Source organism: Diaphorina citri, unplaced genomic scaffold (assembly GCF_000475195.1).
Source record: "Diaphorina citri unplaced genomic scaffold, Diaci psyllid genome assembly version 1.1 scaffold617, whole genome shotgun sequence".
NCBI lineage: Eukaryota > Metazoa > Arthropoda > Insecta > Hemiptera > Psyllidae > Diaphorina > Diaphorina citri.
The window spans coordinates 66710-89130 of record NW_007378050.1 but is presented as its reverse complement, the minus strand read 5'-3'; the positions used below and the strand labels follow the sequence as shown (position 1 = coordinate 89130).

General features: G+C 34.1%; 4 protein-coding genes, 2 long non-coding RNA genes and 1 other non-coding gene across 7 annotated transcripts in view; 6 read left to right on the top strand and 1 right to left on the bottom strand.

Annotated features, from left to right (window-relative positions):
- LOC103510555 (transmembrane protein 161B-like) overlaps positions 1–4877 on the bottom strand; it is a 15388-nt gene extending 10511 nt beyond the window's left edge. Inside the window, exons 1-3 of the mRNA XM_026824579.1 lie at positions 4874–4877; positions 4189–4289; positions 1006–1251 (exon numbers count right to left, since the gene is read on the bottom strand). Of these exons, the coding sequence (XP_026680380.1) occupies positions 1006–1251; positions 4189–4289; positions 4874–4877 (351 nt within the window). The remainder of the gene's footprint in view (positions 1–1005; positions 1252–4188; positions 4290–4873) is intronic.
- Positions 4878–5105: 228 nt separating this feature from the next.
- LOC108252564 lies at positions 5106–6332 on the top strand. The gene is made up of 3 exons (XR_003391875.1): positions 5106–5200; positions 5468–5756; positions 6102–6332. It is a non-coding gene; the product is annotated as an uncharacterized LOC108252564 (transcript).
- Positions 6333–6942: 610 nt separating this feature from the next.
- LOC113467990 (translation initiation factor eIF-2B subunit beta-like) lies at positions 6943–10021 on the top strand. The gene is made up of 3 exons (XM_026824581.1): positions 6943–7196; positions 8317–8462; positions 9673–10021. The coding sequence occupies exons 1-2, from the start codon at positions 6958–6960 to the stop codon at positions 8390–8392; spliced, it is 315 nt and encodes a 104-aa protein (XP_026680382.1). The 5' UTR covers positions 6943–6957; the 3' UTR covers positions 8393–8462; positions 9673–10021.
- Positions 8920–10966, top strand: LOC113467989 (translation initiation factor eIF-2B subunit beta-like). The gene is made up of 3 exons (XM_026824578.1): positions 8920–9191; positions 10479–10565; positions 10825–10966. Exons 1-3 carry the CDS (start codon positions 9121–9123, stop codon positions 10964–10966), a joined length of 300 nt encoding a protein of 99 aa, XP_026680379.1. The 5' UTR covers positions 8920–9120.
- A 2039-nt stretch (positions 10967–13005) lies between these two features.
- On the top strand, positions 13006–15990 carry LOC103510553 (translation initiation factor eIF-2B subunit beta). The gene is made up of 8 exons (XM_026824577.1): positions 13006–13043; positions 13513–13599; positions 14034–14166; positions 14523–14621; positions 14730–14795; positions 14924–15100; positions 15586–15780; positions 15895–15990. The coding sequence occupies exons 1-8, from the start codon at positions 13006–13008 to the stop codon at positions 15988–15990; spliced, it is 891 nt and encodes a 296-aa protein (XP_026680378.1).
- Positions 15991–16423: 433 nt separating this feature from the next.
- LOC113467991 lies at positions 16424–20073 on the top strand. Its single transcript, XR_003391876.1, has 2 exons — positions 16424–17136; positions 19685–20073. It is a non-coding gene; the product is annotated as an uncharacterized LOC113467991 (long non-coding RNA).
- Positions 20074–20541: 468 nt separating this feature from the next.
- Positions 20542–21076, top strand: LOC103510549. Its single transcript, XR_541425.2, has 2 exons — positions 20542–20619; positions 20855–21076. It is a non-coding gene; the product is annotated as an uncharacterized LOC103510549 (long non-coding RNA).
- The last annotated feature ends 1345 nt before the right edge of the window (positions 21077–22421 follow it).

Sequence of the window (22421 nt, the reverse complement as noted above, 5' to 3'; positions counted from 1 at the left end):
GAGCATCCAGCGAGGTTAGGAAACGCAACTAGCTCTGCACCAATCAGGTTGCTTGAAAATGTAAACAACATCCGGACCTACCATTTTGTACTTTATAATTTAAATAAATAAAGTGGTGCAATATTAAACTGTTGAGATAATGGGACTACATGTCCTAATTCGACAGTCTAAATAAAGCACTAATAATAATATCTTAATATCTAAATTGTTACAGTCGCGTCCTTGGACCATACCGGGATAGCATACCAAATTTAATTTCTCTACGGCAAATCGTTCTTGAGATATTTTATTCACAACTTTCTACTTTTTCCCACATTTAAACCTGTAGTACGTAACGTACAGACCATAGGCTAAAAACCACTTTTTAATAAAGTGGTGCAATATTAAACTGTTGAGATAATGGGACTACATGTCCTAATTCGACAGTCTAAATAAAGCACTAATATCTAATAATAATCTAATATCTAATATAACAGAAGGTAAACCAGGCTTAAAAAATAAAAAAAGGAGGGATGTTTACGTAGGTACTTGGGTATTCATCAATTTCACTTACCTACTCTATCAGTATAATCAGTCTGGCTGAAGGACTATAAACAGAGAGTAGATCAGCGTTTAGCTAGGGGACTATAAATATAAACAGGGAGTAGAAAAGTCCAAATTTCCCTATGCTATATCAATAGCAAAGGTTGAGCACGAAAAGCATCAACTCGGAAAATTTTGTTTAGTCAAAACCAGTTGGTCTCAAAGTGATCACTCTAAAGCTGATTGAGAGGCTGACAAATGCCAAACCCATCTGAACATGGGAAAAGGTGAAGAGGAAGAATTGATTTGATCAAAATATGTAGCATACATCATCAAACTTTGACCTTACCTCAGTGAGAGTGTAGACAAACAAGGAGTAGAGAGCATAATCAAGCAGCCATTGATATTCAGAATAGTACCTCAAGTGTTTTTTTTTTAATTACATCTATTTTTATATTATTGTGATTGCCAATTGGTAATTACCTCTAAATTGATATTTTTGGGGACATGAAAAGTCTCTTTGCTTTGGGAGAACTGATCTCCACTGCCATTTCTTTCATACTTCTTTTCTTTACTGTTTCTCTTGCTTTTTGATCTTTCTTTGGGTACTCCTGCCAAAGTTCTCAGTTCATCATTGGTTGGATACAGATAACGTATTAACCTGCAAGGAATGGATTGAACATACATTTGTATTTTTGTCAGTAAAGTAACACATTGAGGAAAAAAAATCTGTTACTAAAACAAAAAAAGTACCTACCCAGCTCGTAGCAGCCAAAAGGAAGCAATCACTGTCGATCGTTCTCCTACCGATTCCTCTCCCTTGAAATATTCCAGCGTCAGTGTGAACAGGATCTTACTGTGAGCGGAAATGGCCGAGTTAAGGGGAAAACATATGTATCATATTTGTAGATTCGTATTCAAGCTTAATCCATCTTTTGAGGCAGTTGTCCCTATACCTAAGCCTCAGAGTGGGCCTTTTGTGTATGCAGTTAAGCTGGTGAAAAACGTCATTCATCAGCCTCATGATAACTGAAGAGCTGCTTGAAATTCTAGCAAGAATTAAAGATCAGTATTCAACAGCAAATTCGGTACCACCACCGCACCGCATCCACATGTCGAAAATTATGTACAGCTTGGCCTAAACTGGATTATTTATTTATTTTATTTATTTGATTACACGCTAAGCATCACGGCCATGTGTGGGACAATTTAATGAGACCCCCAGGTATAACATAATATCCAAGACAGGAACTAGGCAATGTAAAATGTCTAAAAATAGAAGCTTATTGAGATACATGCAGCACTTCTGTTGATTCTTCTAACTTCTTACCTATTTTTCAAACTGACTTCATCAAGTAAATCAAGTTTCTGAACACATCTTCATCAATGAAAACTGAGGAAAAGGGTTCAAACTGTCAAAGGGATCAAAAGTAAATCGGAAAAACAGGCTTACAGGCAACGGAAGGGTTTCCATTCCAGGAATCCAGGATTTTTTTTTTTCCTTTTTGAAATTCGGTGCCAAATGGCAAAAAATGTTTACAAGGCCTTACAATGTTGCCGGATGAATGTGTACGATTTTCTTGCGATTTAACCCTTTGAAGGACCGTTCCTATTTTGCGAGTTTCATACAATTTTTTTCAGAATGTCCTGTAGGCAAGTAGTAATTTAAATGGGAGTGTTCCCACTTGTTTGGCAAGAAGTAATTTAAAAATGGGAGTGTTCCCACTTGTCGTTTAAAAAAAATCGTGTCGTACCAAAGTGGGAAATAGGACATTCGAAAAAAAAAATCGGATGAAACTCACAAGTGGGAACGAACGGGCCTGTCCGGGTGTACGGTAATTCACTTTCTTTACATTTCGTAGTATTGTCGCTTGGCAACACTGATTTTCGTACGTGACTGCATTCACGTTTATTTACAACTTGCTAACTTCTCTTCAATCACATTTCACATTCACGATTTAACCCTTTGAAGGACCGTTCCTATTTTGCGAATTTCATACAATTTTTTTCAGAATGTCCTGTAGGCAAGAAGTAATTTAAAAATGGGAGTGTTCCCACTTGTCGTTTAAAAAAAATCGTGTCGTACCAAAGTGGGAAATAGGACATTCGAAAAAAAAAATCGGATGAAACTCACAAGTGGGAACGAACGGGCCTGTCCGGGTGTACGGTAATTCACTTTCTTTACATTTCGTAGTATTGTCGCTTGGCAACACTGATTTTCGTACGTGACTGCATTCACGTTTATTTACAACTTGCTAACTTCTCTTCAATCACATTTCATTTTCACATTCACATTCATCTTTTTTGGAGTTGAAGTAAAAATTAAATTCAAATTTAAAATTCTTATCAACCTTATCTCTTATCAGGTATTAGCATTGTTGATTGACTTTTTAAGCATTTCCATATTTTGATTTCACGCGTTATCATTAATAACAACACGGGCTTTTATCAAACAAAATCACTCAACCACCAGTCATGGAGTTTGAGATGAAATTTTCAATCAATGGTTTTCATTAGCACTGTCAAGCTGCCAGGGTACATGGAACTGTTTTTCACCTGGTGTTCCCATCATTCCTCGACCTTTCATTGAATTTAGTTCACAATGGTTAAATATTTTGAAAACAAAACTGTGTTTCGTTTCAATTGGGAACAAGTTGCCCAAGGATATTGGAGGAGGTACCCCAATCCAGAAAGGTATGATAAGTAACATTTTATTAATTAAATTAAAAATGTGACTGTATTGCTGCAACAGGTAGTGTTCACATGATGTTGTTTGTTTGATACCGGATGTAAGTTTAGTTAAAGTCAAATATTCAACTTGTGGGGTGTGTCTACTAATGGTTAAATATTTTGAAAACAAAACTGTGTTTCGTTTCAATTGGGAACAAGTTGCCCAAGGATATTGGAGGAGGTACCCCAATCCAGAGAGGTATGATAAGTAACATTTTATTAATTAAATTAAAAATGTGACTGCATTGCTGCAACAGGTAGTGTTCACAACATGATGTTGTTTGTTTGATACCGGATGTAATTTTAGTTAAAGTCAAATATTCAACTTGTGGGGTGTGTCTACTAAGTACAATGTGATGATGAATTTTGGCAACCAATTTCATTCAGTACTATATATATAGATTTCCTGAAGTTTTCTTTCCAACAAATAACATCAATGTGTTGGATACCTAGTTGATGAGATTCCAACAGGAGGGGGTTTGATTTTTTTCTCTCTTCACTCTGAAGTTTTCTTTCCAACAAATAACATCAATGTGTTGGATACCTAGTTGATGAGATTCCAACAGGAGGGGGTTTGATTTTTTTCTCTTCACTGATGATATAGATTTCCTGAAGTTTTCTTTCCAACAAATAACATCAATGTGTTGGATACCTAGTTGATGAGATTCCAACAGGAGGGGGTTTGACTTTTTTCTCTCTTCACTGATGGATTTTGAGTGTTCTAAACATAATTTCATTACACCTTTAAGTAATTTCTTTTTTTCAGCACACATGTTCTCTCTGAAGATATTGTCTTCACTGATGGATTTTGAGTGTTCTAAACATTACAATTTCATTACACCTTTCATTTCTTTTTTTCAGCACACATGTTCTCTCTGAAGATATTGTTGATCAAAGAATAACTGATAACAAATTGTTTACTAAAAGGATTCTGACCAAAACAAACAATGCACCAAAATGGGGAGAAAGATTCATCAAAACAAATAAAATTAAAATAGTTGAAGAAAGCATTTGTGATCCCAAGGAAAAAACTCTGACTACCTACACAAGGAACATTGGCTACACATCAGTGATGGTTAGTTCCATTTCTTTTATTATCAGTTGATTAACCAAGGCTAAATATTATGTTTGCAATTGTTTTTTTGTTTTGTTTTGTTTTTTGTTTTTTTTTTTCTTTTTTTCAAGCTATGTAGTTTAATGAAAAATCAACTTTGTGATAACACTACCTCTATTTAAATTCAATTTGTTTCAGAGTGTCATAGAGAAGGTGGAATACAAAGTCAGTGATGAAAATGAAAACTGGACATTAGCAAAACGTTCAGTTTGGATTGATTCAAAAATGTACGGATTTAGCTTGGCCATACAAAAGTTTGGGTTAGAAAGGTACAAGAAGAACATATTGAAAATGACCAATGGATTTAATTTTATTTTGAATGCAATGTTTCCCAATGTTCTTCAACAAAATGCCAACCTAGCAAGTACAATGAGCTCTACAAATCAAAATTTTGCAATTAATCCAGATAAATTGAAAGAAAAAGCAAAGAAAGTCACCTCAGACTTTGCAACAAAGTCATCAAAATTATTAAATGTTCCTAATCCTTCCTAAAAATAAGGGACTAACTCATTGTAGTATCAAGTTCAATCAAGATCAATTCATCTTCTTAATATCTAGCTGTAAGTATACTACCATTATTTATTTTCATTATTATTTTGCTCTCTCCTCCTCTATCAGGGAGTAGGAAGATATCAAGGGGAAATAGAAATCAATGCAAGTGATTGAAATATTAAACTGAAATAATTCCATGCCTTGCCTGGGATCAAACCTGTGCAGTCCTGTTTACCAGGTAAGTGCCTTATTAAATGTTCCTAATCCTTCCTAAAAATAAGGGACTAACTCATTGTAGTATCAAGTTCAATCAAGATCAATTCATCTTCTTAATATGTAGCTGTAAGTATACTACCATTATTTATTTTTATTGTTATTTTTATTTATTTTTTTATTTTTACTTTTTTTTTGCTCTCTCCTCCTCTATCAGGGAGTAGGAAGATATCAAGGGGAAATAGAAATCAATGCAAGTGATTGAAATATTAAACGCAAATAAAATTCCATGCCTTGCCTGGGATCAAACCTGTGCAGTCCTGTTTACCAGGTAAGTGCCTTGACCAATGACCACTACATGCCACTAAGGCATTATTATCATTATTTTTATTTTAGCAAACTTCATTCCACTATAAAGACTAATTAGAAAAACAGAAAATGGACTGCCATGTGTCAGTTAAGCACTCAAGCCTAGCTGTTTTTGTATCTATGCTGATCTATCTGATTTCAAGCACTCAAGCCAGCTCTGTGTGAGTAGTTACCCTGATCTGATTGTCCATGACCTGTTTTATGTTCATCTTCAACAGGATTCAAGAAGTCACTTGAAGACAATTCCAAAACCAACTTTGTATTTGTATTATTGTAATTTTATTTATTTAGTGTGCTTGTAACTTATAAGTTATAGGTACAAATATTTAATTGATAGAAAAGTCACTGGAAACTAACAAAAATAATAGATTTTTGAAGAGCAAAATGAACACACCATTCGCTTTGAAAACGTAAACAAGAATGACTTGAAGACAATTCCAAAACCAACTTTGTATTTGTATTATTGTAATTTTATTTATTTAGTGTGCTTGTAACTTATAAGTTATAGGTACAAATATTTAATTGATAGTGGATAAAAGAAAATGATTGTGTTCATAGATTTAGTTAGGAAAGGTCTTGGAAGTAGGCACGCAAAACCAACTTTGTATTTGTATTATTGTAATTTTATTTATTTAGTGTGCTTGTAACTTATAAGTTATAGGTACAAATATTTAATTGAATGTGGATAAAAGAAAATGATTGTGTTCATAGATTTAGTTAGGAAAGGTCTTGGAAGTAGGCACCAGTTCATTTCCACTTAGTGGACTCTCTGTGAGTTACTTTGGGTTTAAAATAAATATCATTTTACCTGTATCTACACAATAAAAGTAAAGCTGTTTAAAATAGGGTCATGTTCTGATTGTATAAATCTGTGTACTTGGGATTAGGGGTACCTATTAATTTCTTCTAGATTTTTTCATTCTTATATTATTAATATACGACAATGTATCAAGCCAAGCGTGTGAACATATTCATTCGAATGAGATCATACTCACACTGGGCTATTCGAAAATTGTTGAGCTTTTTTTATTAATATGTTTACACAGGCAATCTATTGTTAAGTTTGTAAATATAGGTACTTTAATGTGAAGATTAAGTGAGTATAAAACTAGTATAATTAAAATAATAATTATTCCTTAAACTAAGTAGGTATTAGAACATGTTAATTTTATTTCAACTTGATTTATTAAATCCAAAAGAAACAACTCAACCATTGTTTACATAGACAGATAGAAAATATCATTCCTCAAAAAGTATGGTTTGAAATTGCCTACTTTTTTTATAGCTTCTATCAAGCTTTGCAATCTAATTTATCTCTTTTTAAATAATATTTTATCGTAAGTAACGTAACTCAACGATGAGGAATTTTTCCTCCTTCTCCCCTTTAAATATTGTGTTTTTGTATATTAGACGTTAGCTTAGTTAACACTTAAGTACTTATAAAGGCAGCCAATGTGTTGAAGTTGAGAATTCAGATTCCAAAATAAAACCACTCCTGGTTCCAACCATATCCTGAAATGAAAAATATTAAGGCTAGATTTGAATGTTTCTCATTTCAGGTTATAGTCCTCGCGCCTTTGTACAAACTAAGTCCTCAATTCCTGTGTTCATACGATCAAGACACGTTCAATAATTTCATCTCGCCTGAGAAGGTGCTCAGTTATGAACATCGGGATTTGGTGTCCAAGGTGCAAGTGTTTAACCCGGAGTATGACTATGTACCTCCTGAGCTGGTGTCCTTGTTCATTTCTAACACGTAAGTCCACTTGAAGTCCTTTTTTTAAGAGGTTTCCCTCAAAAGTCATTGTTCTTTTTTCCAAGGCGTTTGACAGAGGGAACTGTAACTGCTAAGGTCTTATCATCCCGAAACTAAAGAGAGAAGGAAGACAGGATAGGAGAAAGCCAGCAGTTCCAAGAATTATAAATGCTAGATAGGAACCTATAATAGTAGTTTGTAAGAATTATAAATTTTATTATATAATAATATTATATCGTTAAATTTCTATTAATTTGTACCTACTTCAATTTTTTATTTAGTTACTTGTACTTAGGTAAGTACATACCTATTCCACATTATTAATGATTACCTTGTATAGGTTACCTTATTGGTAAAACAGTTATATTACAGTGGCTTCAGAAAAAGGGAAGGTGCAAGTGTTTAACCCGGAGTATGACTATGTACCTCCTGAGCTGGTGTCCTTGTTCATTTCTAACACGTAAGTCCACTTGAAGTACTTTTTTTAAGAGGTTTGACAGAGGGAACTGTAACTGCTAACTGCTAAGGCCTTATCATCCCGAAACTAAAGAGAGAAGGAAGACAGGATAGGAGAAAGCCAGCAGTTCCAAGGACCCCCCATCATCCCCCATGTGTGAGTGTGACAAATATCATGGGAGTTTATGGGAATAACTATGTTCCTAAAAAAGGATTTCTCACAGTCATGCCCAAATTTGATCAGAATATTTCCTTCTTCAAACAATATCATTAATCATTCAAGCAAACAACATAACAACAAACGCGTTACGTCTTTCATAGTTTTTCTCACAGTCATGCCCAAATTTGATCAGAATATTTCCTTCTTCAAACAATATCATTAATCATTCAAGCAAACAACAAACGCGTTACGTGGTTACGTCTTTCACATTATTAATGATTACCTTGTATAGGTTACCTTATTGGTAAAACAGTTATAACAACTTTATTGACAAGAGGTACCTCGGTAACTATATTACAGTGGCTTCAGAAAAAGGGCCCCCATCATTTCCAAGGACGAACATTATCCGTTCGGGATTGATTTTCTTTGTCAAGCTTCTTAAGTTTTAGTTCACATGAATCGGTAAGCTAAACAAATATGGATTTGACTTTTGTATGATTTCAGGGGTGGGCATGCTCCTTCTTACATCTACAGATTGTTGAGTGAGCTCTATCATCCAGATGATTCTATCCATGCCTGATCTAGAACCAAGTGGTATGATCTTCGCGTCACAGACTATCTTCATCAGAGAATACCCCTAGCAGTTCAAGGTAAAATATTACTATAATAACATTATTAATGATTACCTTGTATAGGTTACCTTATTGGTAAAACAGTTATAACAACTTTATTGACAAGAGGTACCTCGGTAACTATAATACAGTGGCTTCAGAAAAAGGGCCCCCATGTGTGAGTGTGACAAATATTATGGGAATAACTTTATGTTCCTATAAAAGGATTTCTCACAGTCATGCCCAAATTTGATCAGAATATTTCCTTCTTCAAACAATATCATTAATCATTCAAGCAAACAACAAACGCGTTACGTCTTTCATCTTTCAGGAAATGATTTTGCGAAAAATAAAAATTTCAGCTGACAAAAATTTACAAAACGGCTCTCATGAACGACCTGCCTATTCTGGTACATAAAAATTTTATGTACCGGATTTATGTACTTTTTCTTTCGCTGGCGGCAAAATTTGAAATTTTGCAATTTTCATTTTTGTTATCTTGGAAAAAAGAAAAAAATGACGAAGACGACGTGGTGAATCTGAAATTCTGAATTTGGTGAAATATCTTTTCACAAAGCTGCTTGCTCATCTTTTTACCGTTTACCTTAAAATTTATGATGAAATAGGTACCTAGTCAAAAAGTTATTGAGAATAAATTTCGAAGAATTATAATACCTAAAGCCAAAACTTTTACATCATGGAATCGTCAAAGCAAATGCTTGCATTTGACAAAATGGTTCAACACTTTATCCAGAAGATCAAAGTTGGGTATGTTAAGCTCCTTTATATCATTGGTTATCTTGGGGAAGTGCATGGCTATTTTAGTTGGCCCATCTTATGCAGTATATAATATGTCCTTTCTAAGTGTGCAGTCCATTACTTCAACTTGGAGCAGCAAGTGTTTTTCCCTTGTCACTTTACTATAATAGTATGTGATACTTTGTCAAACAATTTCATGTTGTAGTGACAGCAGTTTGAACACCACAATATGGAATTGAGTCATTTACATAAATTGATACCTATTTACCTTAACAGAATATTTTGATATAATGGCCTATGCCTCTAGGTATAATAATTCACGTAGCAGGTTCTTTTTTTATATATATAAATAAAAACAAGTGAGATTAGAGATACTAAATTTCTTGGAATAAATAATTATATTTTATAATAAAATAACATACGAAAATGAAAAGATAAAATAATAATAATATACGTAAAATAAAAGAAATTTTTTTGCTTCTTTTTTCAGAAAAAATTTTGAGAAGTTTTTTCAATCTTCCACGTCGAGAAGCAAGGTCCCCGCCGAAAGCTCACCCCAGGAACCCAACTTTACCAGCACAGCTTCGAAGAAGAAGAGAAACCAAGTCTGAATGGGAGAGGAAACATTTCCCTGTGAAGTAGCATCGTCTACAAGGCCTTTGAAGCAGTATCGTATAAAAAGGTCTTTTTACTAAATCAGTAGCATCGTATGAAAAGGTTCATATGCCTCGTATAAAAGCTCAAAGTTCTTGCGCATGCGTAGAAGTAGAATTTCCCCCACTCTGATTTAGCCCCTCCTCTTTCTGAACTTTTCAGTATACTGTCAAAGTTAGGTCCCGGGGGTGGGAGTCACATGAATGTGATTTTAAAGCCTCTTGCACAGTATTTGTTGTGAGTGGACACTACTTTTGCTTCACCACTTTATTTGCAGTCTTTTCAAGACATTTTGTAATGTAAATGTAGTTTCTTTGTGTTATCATATCACAACTTTGGTGCTCACTGCAGCATTGTAAGGTTTTCCCAATATCTCAATAATCCTGAAATCCAATGTTTACCTACCATGCTGGCACCGGTTGCTATGCTCATTTATATGTCATAGCTACTCATTTTCCTCACAAGGCTGAGTGGGCCCCGCAACAGCCAGTCATGGAATCAATCATTTGCATGATATAAATTTCTTGACCCCACCGGGAATTGAAGTTGGGTCTCCCACGTGCAAGGCAAGCACAGTGACCACTACACCATGGGAGCTGACTTTTTCAACATTTTATTTTTTAATACTTTTTTTCTTTTCAGGAAACTTTCTGGCAGTTTTCAAATATCAACAGAAACAGTCATCTTGTTGAAGAAAATCATAGAAGACTATCAATGGAAAAATGCTCGGTAAGTTTTTCACTATACTTTTGTCATAGTCAACAAATACAACAGACTGAAATTTAATGTATGTAGATACTAATTGATTTATATCAATATTGAAGGGTGCACATAGGCTTGTAAGAATGATTGAGAAGTTAGGATGATGCCTACAACCTACAATGTGATATCTTGCCTAAGTACAGTGCCTACTTGCATACAATCTTTGGTAAATTTTTCTTCAAGACCATGATTACTTTGATTACTAATGCAAACTACATTTTTATAGGGAAATCATTCATCTCATCAGTCAGTATGGTGTTGTACTGTCTAAGCAACTTGCACTGGAGTCATGTGTCACAAATATGGTCAGGAGAATATTGAAAATCATTAGAGAAGAATACTCTACTTGTGTACAAAAGGTAAAATAGCTCAGTGTGTAAAATGCATATAGTTTTTTGGTTCAATATGTCACTTTTTTCTCTTCTAAATATGTAACTGACTCATTCTAGTCATACCTACCTTATTTGGTGATTATCAGCCCTTTTCTTGGCAATTGGGCTTTTTGAATACCATTCAACTATACCTTAATGTATATAGAAAAAGGAAATAAAGTAAAATGCCAAAGGAAATCAAGTCAAAATTTCAAAGGTAAAAGCACATTCATATATTTTTGATTTGAAAACAGAGATGAACTCTCTTCTAAATTGTAGGTATTGTATCTATGAAGAAGAAAAGTTTTTGCTGCCCTCTAAAGTTAAACTAGAAAGCTCCTATTTTACTTTACGTGTTTCTTAAGATCGTCTATTATTATTATTTGCTTACAAACGGGATTCGAGTCAGTACCTCCTGGACAAGAAGCCAGTATAGGGTGACTTATTTGATTGTCTATCTATGAATCTATCCAGTATATCTTACTGGTTATGACATCAACAATCCTAAATTATCTACTTGTATTTACCTAATACATACATAACTTGCACTATGCTGCGCCGATTTCAAATAAGTGGCCATACAAATGTACCTACTACAAAAGAAAAAAAAAAAAATCAATCAAAAGTAAAAAGGCAAAATATTCACAATGTAATCGAAAAGAAACATCAGATTTAATTATTGGCAAAAGTAAAAATAAGCATAGATAATCTGGAAAAACTTACAACACATATTAAAGCGATAGAGGTACAGAGGAATATGAAAAACATTACAATTGACCACGAAAATGGGCATATTCAAAATTCGAATAAAAATTTCAATTAAAAAGTCCAAATAGGGACAGAGCTATTTATTTGACATGCCTTCTTTTAATATTTTTCTAAGTAGGTATTGATCTTTTTATCATAACACCATAAAAATATTCAAAAGACAATATGTATTTACAATGAAAGAAAGATGGAGAGAAAAAAAATGGCTTTCATACACACATGCATACACATGCAAAAGCCAATTTATTTAAGATTTACAATAGGGAAAAAACACTAATAATTCAACGTTTGATTAAAATTTACATAGTTTAAATGGCACAGAGAGAAAAATGGTAATTTTATGACAGTACCTACTAAAATGGTATGGAATAAATAAACAAACAAAATTGTGTGTGAAGCAACAGTGACGTGGCCAAAGGAGAAAAAAAAAAAAAAAAAAAAAAAAAAAATAGCTCACTCCATGGAGTAAAAAATGCAAAGTGCTCATTCTCCAAAATTTGGCAATTGAGTAACTCTAAATAGCTCAATCCACGGACTGGATTTATTCAAAAGCCAAATTGCCAAAATCTGCCATTCAGCACCAAGAGAAAGAAGGCTAAACTGCTCACTCCTCGGAGTGGAAAACATGATGCCAGACTGCAAAAAAAAAAAATGTGTTTTGAAAAATGCTCAAACCCTGATCTAATGGTATACTGTGGGACTGAAGCCCTTGTAACTTTTACCACTTGCCAATAATAGCAAAAGATTATTTGTTTACCCATGAAATTTTGACGTAGATTTCAAAAATGAAATAAAAAATAGGTTCTTATTTGAATTTCTTGAGAATCAACAACTTTTATCCAAAAAGAGCCACTGTTGGGGTTTAAACCTGGATTTTAACATCACCATTAAATTTGTCAAGGGCTCTTTCCTACCTTCAGAAAAAAACAAAACTTCAAAATTCCAAGCCATTTAAAAGTTACAAGGGGTTAAGTCGCACAGTATACCATTAGATCAGGGTTTGAGCATTTCTCAAAATGCACAATCCACGGTCTGGCATTTTGTGTTTTTTACTCCGCGGAGTGAGCAGTTTGGCCTTCTTTCTTTTGGTGCTCAATGGCCAATTTTGGCAATTTAGCTTTTGCATAAATTTAGTCCACGGATTGAGCTATTTAGAGTTGCTCAATTGCCAAATTTTGGGGAATGAGCATTTTGCATTTTTTACTCCGCGGAGTGAGCTATTTTTTTGCTCATTGAGCAAATTTGGGTATTGAGCCTAACATTTACACATGAATGTGATTTTAAAGCCTCTTGCACAGTATTTGTTGTGAGTGGACACTACTTTTGCTTCACCACTTTATTTGCAGTCTTTTCAAGACATTTTGTAATGTAAATGTAGTTTCTTTGTGTTATCATATCACAACTTTGGTGCTCACTGCAGCATTGTAAGGTTAAATGCAGTTTCTTTGTGTTATTATGTCACAACTTTGGTGCTCACTGCAGCATTGTAAGGTTTTCCCAATATCTCAATAATCCTGAAATCCAATGTTTACCTACCATGCTGGCACCGGTTGCTATGCTCATTTATATGTCATAGCTACTCATTTTCCTCACAAGGCTGAGTGGGCCCCGCAACAGCCAGTCATGGAATCAATCATATGCATGATATAAATTTCTTGACCCCACCGGGAATTGAAGTTGGGTCTCCCACGTGCAAGGCAAGCACAGTGACCACTACACCATGGGAGCTGACTTTTTCAAGACATTTTATTTTTTAATACTTTTTTTCTTTTCAGGAAACTTTCTGGCAGTTTTCAAATATCAACAGAAACAGTCATCTTGTTGAAGAAAATCATAGAAGACTATCAATGGAAAAATGCTCGGTAAGTTTTTCACTATACTTTTGTCATAGTCAACAAATACAACAGACTGAAATTTAATGTATGTAGATACTAATTGATTTATATCAATATTGAAGGGTGCACATAGGCTTGTAAGAATGATTGAGAAGTTAGGATGATGCCTACAACCTACAATGTGATATCTTGCCTAAGTACAGTGCCTACTTGCATACAATCTTTGGTAAATTTTTCTTCAAGACCATGATTACTTTGATTACTAATGCAAACTACGTTGATTTATATCAATATTGAAGGGTGCACATAGGCTTGTAAGAATGATTGAGAAGTTAGGATGATGCCTACAACCTACAATGTGATATGGCCTAAGTAAAGTGTCTACTTGCATACAATCTCTGGTAAATTTTTCTTCAAGACCATGATTACTTTGATTACTAATGCAAACTACATTTTTATAGGGAAATCATTCATCTCATCAGTCATTATGGTGTTGTACTGTCTAAGCAACTTGCACTGGAGTCATGTGTCACAAATATGGTCAGGAGAATATTGAAAATCATTAGAGAAGAATACTCTACTTGTGTACAAAAGGTAAAATAGCTCAGTGTGTAAAATGCATATAGTTTTTTGGTTCAATATGTCACTTTTTTCTCTTCTAAATATGTAACTGACTCATTCTAGTCATACCTACCTTATTTGGTGATTATCAGCCCTTTTCTTGGCAATTGGGCTTTTTGAATACCATTCAACCTTAATGTATATAGAAAAAGGAAATAAAGTAAAATGCCAAAGGAAATCAAGTCAGTGAGCTTTAGTAGTTTTTAGCATATATGCCAAAAGCACCAAGGTATTTGTGATGCTCTTACAATCAATAAGTTGTTAAAAGCTTTTAACCTAACACAAAGGTGAAGTATATTTATATTTTTAACCTTTCCATTAAATTTCAGAAATCTCAAGAAGATGACAACTATCAGGAATCTCTTCACAAGCTCGTTGTGTCTTCAGATGATGAGGCCACTGACTTTGCCAACCCAACATCTGATACAGCACCAAGGTATTTGTGATGCTCTTACAATCAATAAGTTGTTAAAAGCTTTTAACCTAACACAAAGGTGAAGTATATTTATATTTTTACCCTTTCCATTAAATTTCAGAAATCTCAAGAAGATGACAACTATCAGGAATCTCTTCACAAGCTCGTTGTGTCTTCAGATGATGAGGCCACTGACTTTGCCAACCCAACATCTGATACTATATTCAAAATTCGAATAAAAATTTCAATTAAAAAGTCCAAATAGGGACAGAGCTATTTATTTGACATGCCTTCTTTTAATATTTTTCCAAGTAGGTATTGATCTTTTTATTATATTACGACAATGTATCAAGCCAAGCGTGTGAACATATTCATTCGAATGAGATCATACTCACACTGGGCTATTCGAAAATTGTTGAGCTTTTCCTCAAGAATGCAGCTCAGCACCGCAAGTTCCAATGTATAGTCATGGAAAATTCACCAGAAAACAAAGTAATTAAAGGTCCTTCAGAGGCATAGACTGGTTTTCAAACAACAACAACAACAACAACAATTTCCAATGTATAGTCATGGAAAATTCACCAGAAAACAAAGTAATTAAAGGTCCTTCAGAGGCATAGACTGGTTTTCAAACAACAACAACAACAACAAACAACAACAACAACAACAACAACAACAACAACAACAACAACAACAACAACAACAACAACAACAACAACAATAATAATCTTTTAAAATAATAGACACATGATTAGGTAATAACTAGAGTTTATTTTGGGCATTCTTTATCATCTAATTCTAACTCTTGGAAATTTATAATTTTGGTCAAATCTGTTAGTGACTGGGCAATTTACAGTAAGCACACCTGAGTATCTTTATAATAAGTTTTTCTGTCTTTTTTCTCTTAATATAAGGGTATAAGAAAAATGTACAATAAGTTTTTCTCATCTCTGTCTTTCTTTTTCTCTCCTCCTCAGGGTCATGAACTTGCAGTCTCTCTAGCTAAGAGCAAGATCCAAACCGTGCTCATTCCAGACTCAGCCATGTTTGGATTGATATCTCGTGTGAACAAGATTATCATTGGAACCCACACGGTCATGGCTAATGGTGGCCTTCGGTCGGTGTGTGGAACACATGCTGTGGCTCTGGCCGCACAACATTACTCCATACCTGTAAGTACCTTACAGGGCTGAAAAAGGGCCTCTGAGTGAAATTTTGCTATTTGACGGGAAAAAAAAAAAAAAATCCAAATATCCACAAATTAAAGAGTCTGTCTCTCATTTAAGGGAGATGTTTTCGTACATGGTCGCCTGTGGTTAAACAACATAGAATATGCTTCGGCAGCCAATGTGTTGAAGTTGAGAATTCAGATTCCAAAATAAAACCACTCCTGGTTCCAACCATATCCTGAAATGAAAAATATTAAGTAAGGCTAGATTTGAATGTTTCTCATTTCAGGTTATAGTTGGGGTTTTAATTTTTTTTTTTTTTTTTTTTTATTGAATATTGTAATGAGGACTAATTATTGCATGTTAGGATATGATTCAAAACAACCAATACCTATATTAACGTTAAATAAAAGGTTATTCATCAGGACATTATAAAATTCGTCTTATCTTGCTCAAAATACTACAAAGTGTTGAATAGTCACTTTATGGAGGTTATGTGAATGCTTTGAAAAAGAAAAAAAAAAAAAGGTTTGCTGCCGCACCGTTATATTGATGAAATTTACTCCACTTCATATAAATTCAATGTTTGCACACTCTGAGTAATAATTTTTTTTAAAATATTATTATGTAGGCATCTCTATGAAAAAGTTCATAAAAAAAAAAGGTTTGCTGCCGCACCGTTATATTGATGAAATTTACTCCACTTCATATAAATTCAATGTTTGCACACTCTGAGTAATAAATTTTAAAATATTATTATCTAGGCATCTCTATGAAAAAGTTCATAAAAAAGTGACCATTCAACTTTGCAGAAGTCAATTCAAAGCTCAACAGCTCGTAAGATAAAATTAAATCAATTTTTAACAATGAAAAATTTAACGATAATGAATAAATGAAATTACAAATGAAATAAATTAGTATGATTGTGTCAGCACGAAATGAATAAAAATAACTGTAGAAGCTCTCCCATTTTAAATTCAAAAACTAGCCCCTTGAATACGCAGAATATTCTGTTCATACTGAACTTTCACTGCCAAATATTTGGGGGCTACTTCTGTAGGTACACATTATCTGTGGCCTTCGATTTCGAAAAGAAATTTTCCTTTTTTTTTTTTTGTAGTATCCATGTACATTCCTACTTAATATCGGTATTTAATGTTCCCAGGTCCTGTAAAGATTCTACAGTTTCATACAAAGACCTTTATTTTTTCTACCAAGAATAAATCAATCGCGAATGAGATTCTCCTATCGTGAATCATAGTTAAATTTAATAAAACGGTAAAATAAATTCTTTCTTTGAAAATTATTATTTCAGTGGCACAATTGAAACAAAATTCTTCATGTCAAGCAAGTGGGTAGGTTATAGCTACCCTTTTTGTGAAATTCTTTGTTTTCCAACTTTTATGAAATTTGGCAAAATAGTCTGGCTGAGGGACTATAAACAGAGAGTAGATCAGCAGCTAGCTAGGGACTATAAACAGGGAGTAGACTAGTCCAAATTTCCTCACGCTATATCAATAGCGAAGGTTGAGTGCGAAGGGCATCCCACTCGGAAAATTTTGTTTAGCCAAAACCAGTTGGCCTCAAAGCGATCACTCTAAAGCTGATTGAGAGGCCGACGACAAACGCCGAGCCCATCTGAATATGGGAAAAGGCGAAGAAGAAGATTGAGAAATGAAAACATAAAAGTTAATGAGTATTTGAAAATGTATAATAATTTTTATTTCAATTGAAAAAAGTTATATAATATGTTTAAAATAATAATAAAAAGTAACAAAAATAATCGAAACAAATGTAGTAAAATATAAATCAATGGAACACCAATATTATGTTTCTTAAAAAACAAAAAATAATTATGATTATAAATCAGTATTCAATGTTACTTGTATTATGATGAGAAAGAAAATGCAGAATGTCTGGAGAGTATGTAACAGGAAAATGAATACTACACTGCATCCAAGGAAACTTAGAGTGAAAGGGCAACTCCATTTTCTTTTTTCAAAGATTTAAAGGCAGTGAAAAACTTAAAGACTCAAAAGTGCTGTCGCTGTTAGAACACAATATTATGACTGAAGTATCTGGGTCAAATACAGTGCTACTCTTCAGTACTAAAACGTCTGGTAAATAATACTACTAAGGGTGGGTTTCACCAACCTACTTTATAGACCTTAACAGGCCTGTTAAGCCTATACAAATGTAATGGACATTAATATGCTGATAGTTTAGGCCTTCTAAGGGCTGAAAAAAATATTGGTAAAATCCACCACAATAGTTCTGGTAAATAATACTACTAAGGGTGGGTTTCACCAACCTACTTTATAGACCTTAACAGGCCTGTTAAGCCTATACAAATGTAATGGAAATTAATATGCTGGTAGTTAAGAACACAATATTATGACTGAAGTATCTGGGTCAAATACAGTGCTACTCTTCAGTACTAAAACGTCTGGTAAATAATACTACTAAGGGGGGTTTCACCAACCTACTTTATAGACCTTAACAGGCCTGTTAAGCCTATACAAATGTAATGGAAATTAATATGCTGATAGTTTAGGCCTTCTAAGGGCTGAAAAAAATATTGGTGAAATCCACCCCAATAGAGCTTATTTATAATGCTCGATTTTTCAGTCCCTTTGCCGTATTCGAACTTTTTAGACCCATTTACCTATTCAATCCCTTAGCACTAGGGTAAGTAATACTCTTTTTGTGAGACGAGTCGAGCACTACTCTTTTACTTACTTCCTTTATCCTACTATGTACCAAATTTTTTTCTCTCCTCGTTAAAGTGATTCAAGAATTCAAGATCAAGAATAACTCGACTTTTGTTACAGTTGCACCTCATAATTCTATTGACTTTGTGGTACCATGGTACTGAAGACTGATTTTTCAGTCCCTATTCGGACTTTTTAGTCGATTTGACCTATTCAGACCCTTTGCACTAGGGTAATACTCTTTTTGTGAGACGAGTCGAGCACTACTTACTCTTTTACTTACTTCCTTTATCCTACTATGTACCAAATTTTTTTCTCTCCTCGTTAAAGTGATTCAACAGTTACAGTTGCACCTCATAATTCTATTGACTTTGTGGTACTTGTTAACTTTTTGGTTCATTTTGGGGTGTTTTTTAGGCGGTGGTTATAAATAGGGCTAGGCTAAGCTAGATTCGGTTTGGTGTTAACTTTTTGGTTCATTTTGGGGTGTTTTTTAGGCGGTGGTTATAAATAGGGCTAGGCTAAGCTAGATTCGGTTTGAAAAAAAATCAATTTTTACTTTCTTGAAAATCGAATTTGCGATTGCGCTAAGTGCATAGTTATGAGACTGTTAACCTGGGGATAAATAAAAGTGTCCACTGGTTTGGGAATTGAGATTCTTGTTACATGTTCCCACCCTGTCTGTGTACCTGCAGTTGATGTACTTTGTGGATAAGAAATACTACAGCGACAACCATGTGTCATTGTAGGTACCATTCATCAAACTCTTAGGAAGTGGAGACCCTCGGACTGCAAAGGCTCTCCCATTTTAAATTCAAAAACTAGCCCCTTGAATACGCAGAATATTCTGTTCATACTGAACTTTCACTGCCAAATATTTGGGGGGTACTTCTGTAGGTACACAATTATCTGTGGCCTTCGATTTCGAAAAGAAATTTTCCTTTTTTTTTGTAGTATCCATGTATATTTCTACTTAATATCGGTCCTTAATGTTCCCAGGTTCTGTAAAGATTCTACAGTTTCATACAAAGACCTTTATTATTTTTTCTACCAAGAATAAATCAATCGCGAATGAGATTCTCCTATCGTGAATCATAGTTAAATTTAATAAAACGGTAAAATAAATTCTTTCTTTGAAAATTATTATTTCAGTGGCACAATTGAAACAAAATTCTTCATGTCAAGCAAGTGGGTAGGTTATAGCTACGACCTTTTAGCTTCTCACTGATGTCATAGGACACCTTTTATAAGCTAAAAAATTGGACAAAGAAGATTATTTATGCATTTGCTTGAGATGAGTTCTAATTGTATCGCGATATTTATTAAAGATATAAAATGACATTGTACAACAATTATACATAATTAATTTTTTTTATTTTTGTATAGAATTTTAATTCTAAAATATCTTTATAAAAGCTAAAGAACATTTTAAAAAATTAGAACAAAATTATGTAAATCAAATAGGTATTATTTTATCTTGGAAATAAATTAAACAAAATGTTATCGGGTACATATTTTATAGGTATAGTATATTATTTACATAATAATTCAAATTCTGTCGGAAGATATAGATTATTTTGACAAAACCAAATGTCAGCCCAAAGCAATCACCCTAGTTAGGGCTGATTGAGAGGCTGACCTTGTCTGTACAAGGGCTTGAACTCTGCATACGGACCTGAAGAGTTCAAAACAGCTGTAAACTTCCAACTTTAAGAGGAGAAAAAGAATATGAAAATTCAGTTTCCAAGAAGACAGAATGATAGTAATGATAGTGATAGTAATATTAGTCGTGACCTAAATGCTGTATGGATAGAATCAATAGAGTGATAACCTTCAAAATGTTGAGGCAGAAAATCCTGATATGACCTTGGCAGTAAAAATGCTGCCTCTAACATGGAATAATAATAATTATTATTTGCAGCCCACATTTAAATTTCACGAAATAAAAAAGATTACAATATTGAATAAATTCAGTTGGGTATCCAGGTTATACCTGAATATTATCCAGGTACTCAAACAGTAAATACTCGAATATGAAATCGTCAGCCCTAGTGTAATGGGAACAACATACCCAGGTACACGTCATAAAGGGCTGAGGGTGTGGTTCTGAATGAATAATTAGCTACACAAGGTAATTACGATTTTGAAAATTTGGACCGATTGCAATACTTTCTCATTACCTTGTATAGGTTCCCTATACGTAAAGGTAATAGAAAGTAAAAAAGAAACATCTGTCCACTCATGACCTTAGTTTCACCCATCTGACCGAATGGGGTCAAGAGTAGGTTGTAATGGGAACAACATACCCAGGTACACGTCATAAAGGGCTGAGGGTGTGGTTCTGAATGAATAATTAGCTACACAAGGTAATTACCCTACAGCCCTACACCCTCTGACGCTAGTGTTTTTAGCAGTTTATACTCGTATGTAGGAATAATAAGGGTGGAATTCATAGTGACGAAAAAATTATCTGAATATAAAGTACTCATCCCGAGGTTAAAAGTCTCGTGTTAACTTTTTGGTTCATTTTGGGGTGTTTTTTAGGCGGTGGTTATAAATAGGGCTAGGCTAAGCTAGATTCGGTTTGAGATTTTTCAGTCCCTATTCGGACTTTTTAGTCGATTTGACCTATTCAGACCCTTTGCACTAGGGTAATACTCTTTTTGTGAGACGAGTTGAGCACTACTCTTTTACTTACTTCCCTTATCCTACTATGTACTTAACAAAGTTTAGAAAATCATTGTTTTAGGTCCAAATTTTTTTATCTCTCCTCGTTAAAGTGATTCAAGAATTCAAGATCAAGAATAACTCGACTTTTGTTAGAGTTGCACCTCATAATTCTATTGACTTTGTGGTACCATAATACTGAAGAGGACAACACCCTGAAGCTTTTAAGCTCTTTCTTGTTCTCTTCTAAGTAAACTACACTAGTCTCAATATTTTCATTGTTTACTCTTTTTTACACAGGGAAACATTAGGCCACTGGCTTTACAACGTTGAAAAAAACAAAGAAGAAGTAACAGAAAGTACTCTGAAATAGCATGTTAAAAGCACCAGTTCGCAGAAAATCGTTGAGGTTAAGTAACGTTGTGCGTGGTTAATATCTGTGCGGGTGACCATTTGGAACACGACATGCTTGTAGCTACATATTTTTTCAAAGGAACTTTACCTAATTGTGTTAAGCATAAATGCTTGTCACAAATGTCGTTCCCCTCAATACACTACGCTAAATTTTATGACATGGACTCGAACCACCAACCTCCACAAAGTCCACCGTGCTAATGCTAACCATTACACCACTGAGGATAGTAAGGATACGAGATATTCATTTTCTTAAATAGGAGTCTAATGTTAGATTTCACCAATATTTATTCAGTCATTAGAACTCCTGTTAAGCTAACAGCCAGTTAAGTTCCATTTAATTTGTATTGGCTTAACAGGGCTGTTAAGCTAACGGGCTGTTTGAGGCTGGAAAGAAGGTTGGTGAAATCCACGATAAAAGTGGTTTGGAATATTTACCGGTAAAATCGATGGCTATGGAACAATGCAGCTGAGTTCCACCCTTGACATAGTCCATGAATGAATGTACGGGTCTGACTTCGTAGAAGTCTAAATGAACTTCGCCTGAATCTGTGTACGCGTGCTTCTTCTTTGCCTGGCAAACAAACGAATAAGAATGTTCGCACACAATAATAATAATAATAAAAAGATAAGATTTGAATAAATATCTGACTTAATCTAGAAAATCTTGCGTTAGAAAAAAAGATGAAAATGCATAATGCTAGCCAATTTAGTTTGGAAAATAGCGGGTCTGCCTTGTAAAAGCTAGGTCGCGGGTTGGATCTTTTTAATTTCGGAAGGTTAAGTCCTCCATTGTTACAGTTCTTTCTGTCAAACATATTGGGGGAAAAAATGCATAGGGAATAGGAATCA

What these genes read in the sequence shown, in the direction of transcription:
- LOC113467990 (XM_026824581.1), top strand. Translation starts at nt 6,958, where the DNA reads ATGAAAAATATTAAGGCTAGATTTGAATGTTTCTCATTTCAGGTTATA. An exon ending in TCCTTGTTCATTTCTAACAC is followed by an intron (nt 7,197 to 8,316) that starts GTAAGTCCACTT and finishes GTATGATTTCAG; the next exon opens with GGGTGGGCATGCTCCTTCTT.
- LOC103510553 (XM_026824577.1), top strand. Translation starts at nt 13,006, where the DNA reads ATGAATGTGATTTTAAAGCCTCTTGCACAGTATTTGTT. An exon ending in ACTCTACTTGTGTACAAAAG is followed by an intron (nt 14,167 to 14,522) that starts GTAAAATAGCTC and finishes ATTAAATTTCAG; the next exon opens with AAATCTCAAGAAGATGACAA. An exon ending in CCAACCCAACATCTGATACA is followed by an intron (nt 14,622 to 14,729) that starts GCACCAAGGTAT and finishes ATTAAATTTCAG; the next exon opens with AAATCTCAAGAAGATGACAA.
- LOC113467989 (XM_026824578.1), top strand. Translation starts at nt 9,121, where the DNA reads ATGGAATCGTCAAAGCAAATGCTTGCATTTGACAAAATGGTTCAACAC. An exon ending in ATCCAGAAGATCAAAGTTGG is followed by an intron (nt 9,192 to 10,478) that starts GTATGTTAAGCT and finishes TTTTCTTTTCAG; the next exon opens with GAAACTTTCTGGCAGTTTTC. An exon ending in TATCAATGGAAAAATGCTCG is followed by an intron (nt 10,566 to 10,824) that starts GTAAGTTTTTCA and finishes ACATTTTTATAG; the next exon opens with GGAAATCATTCATCTCATCA.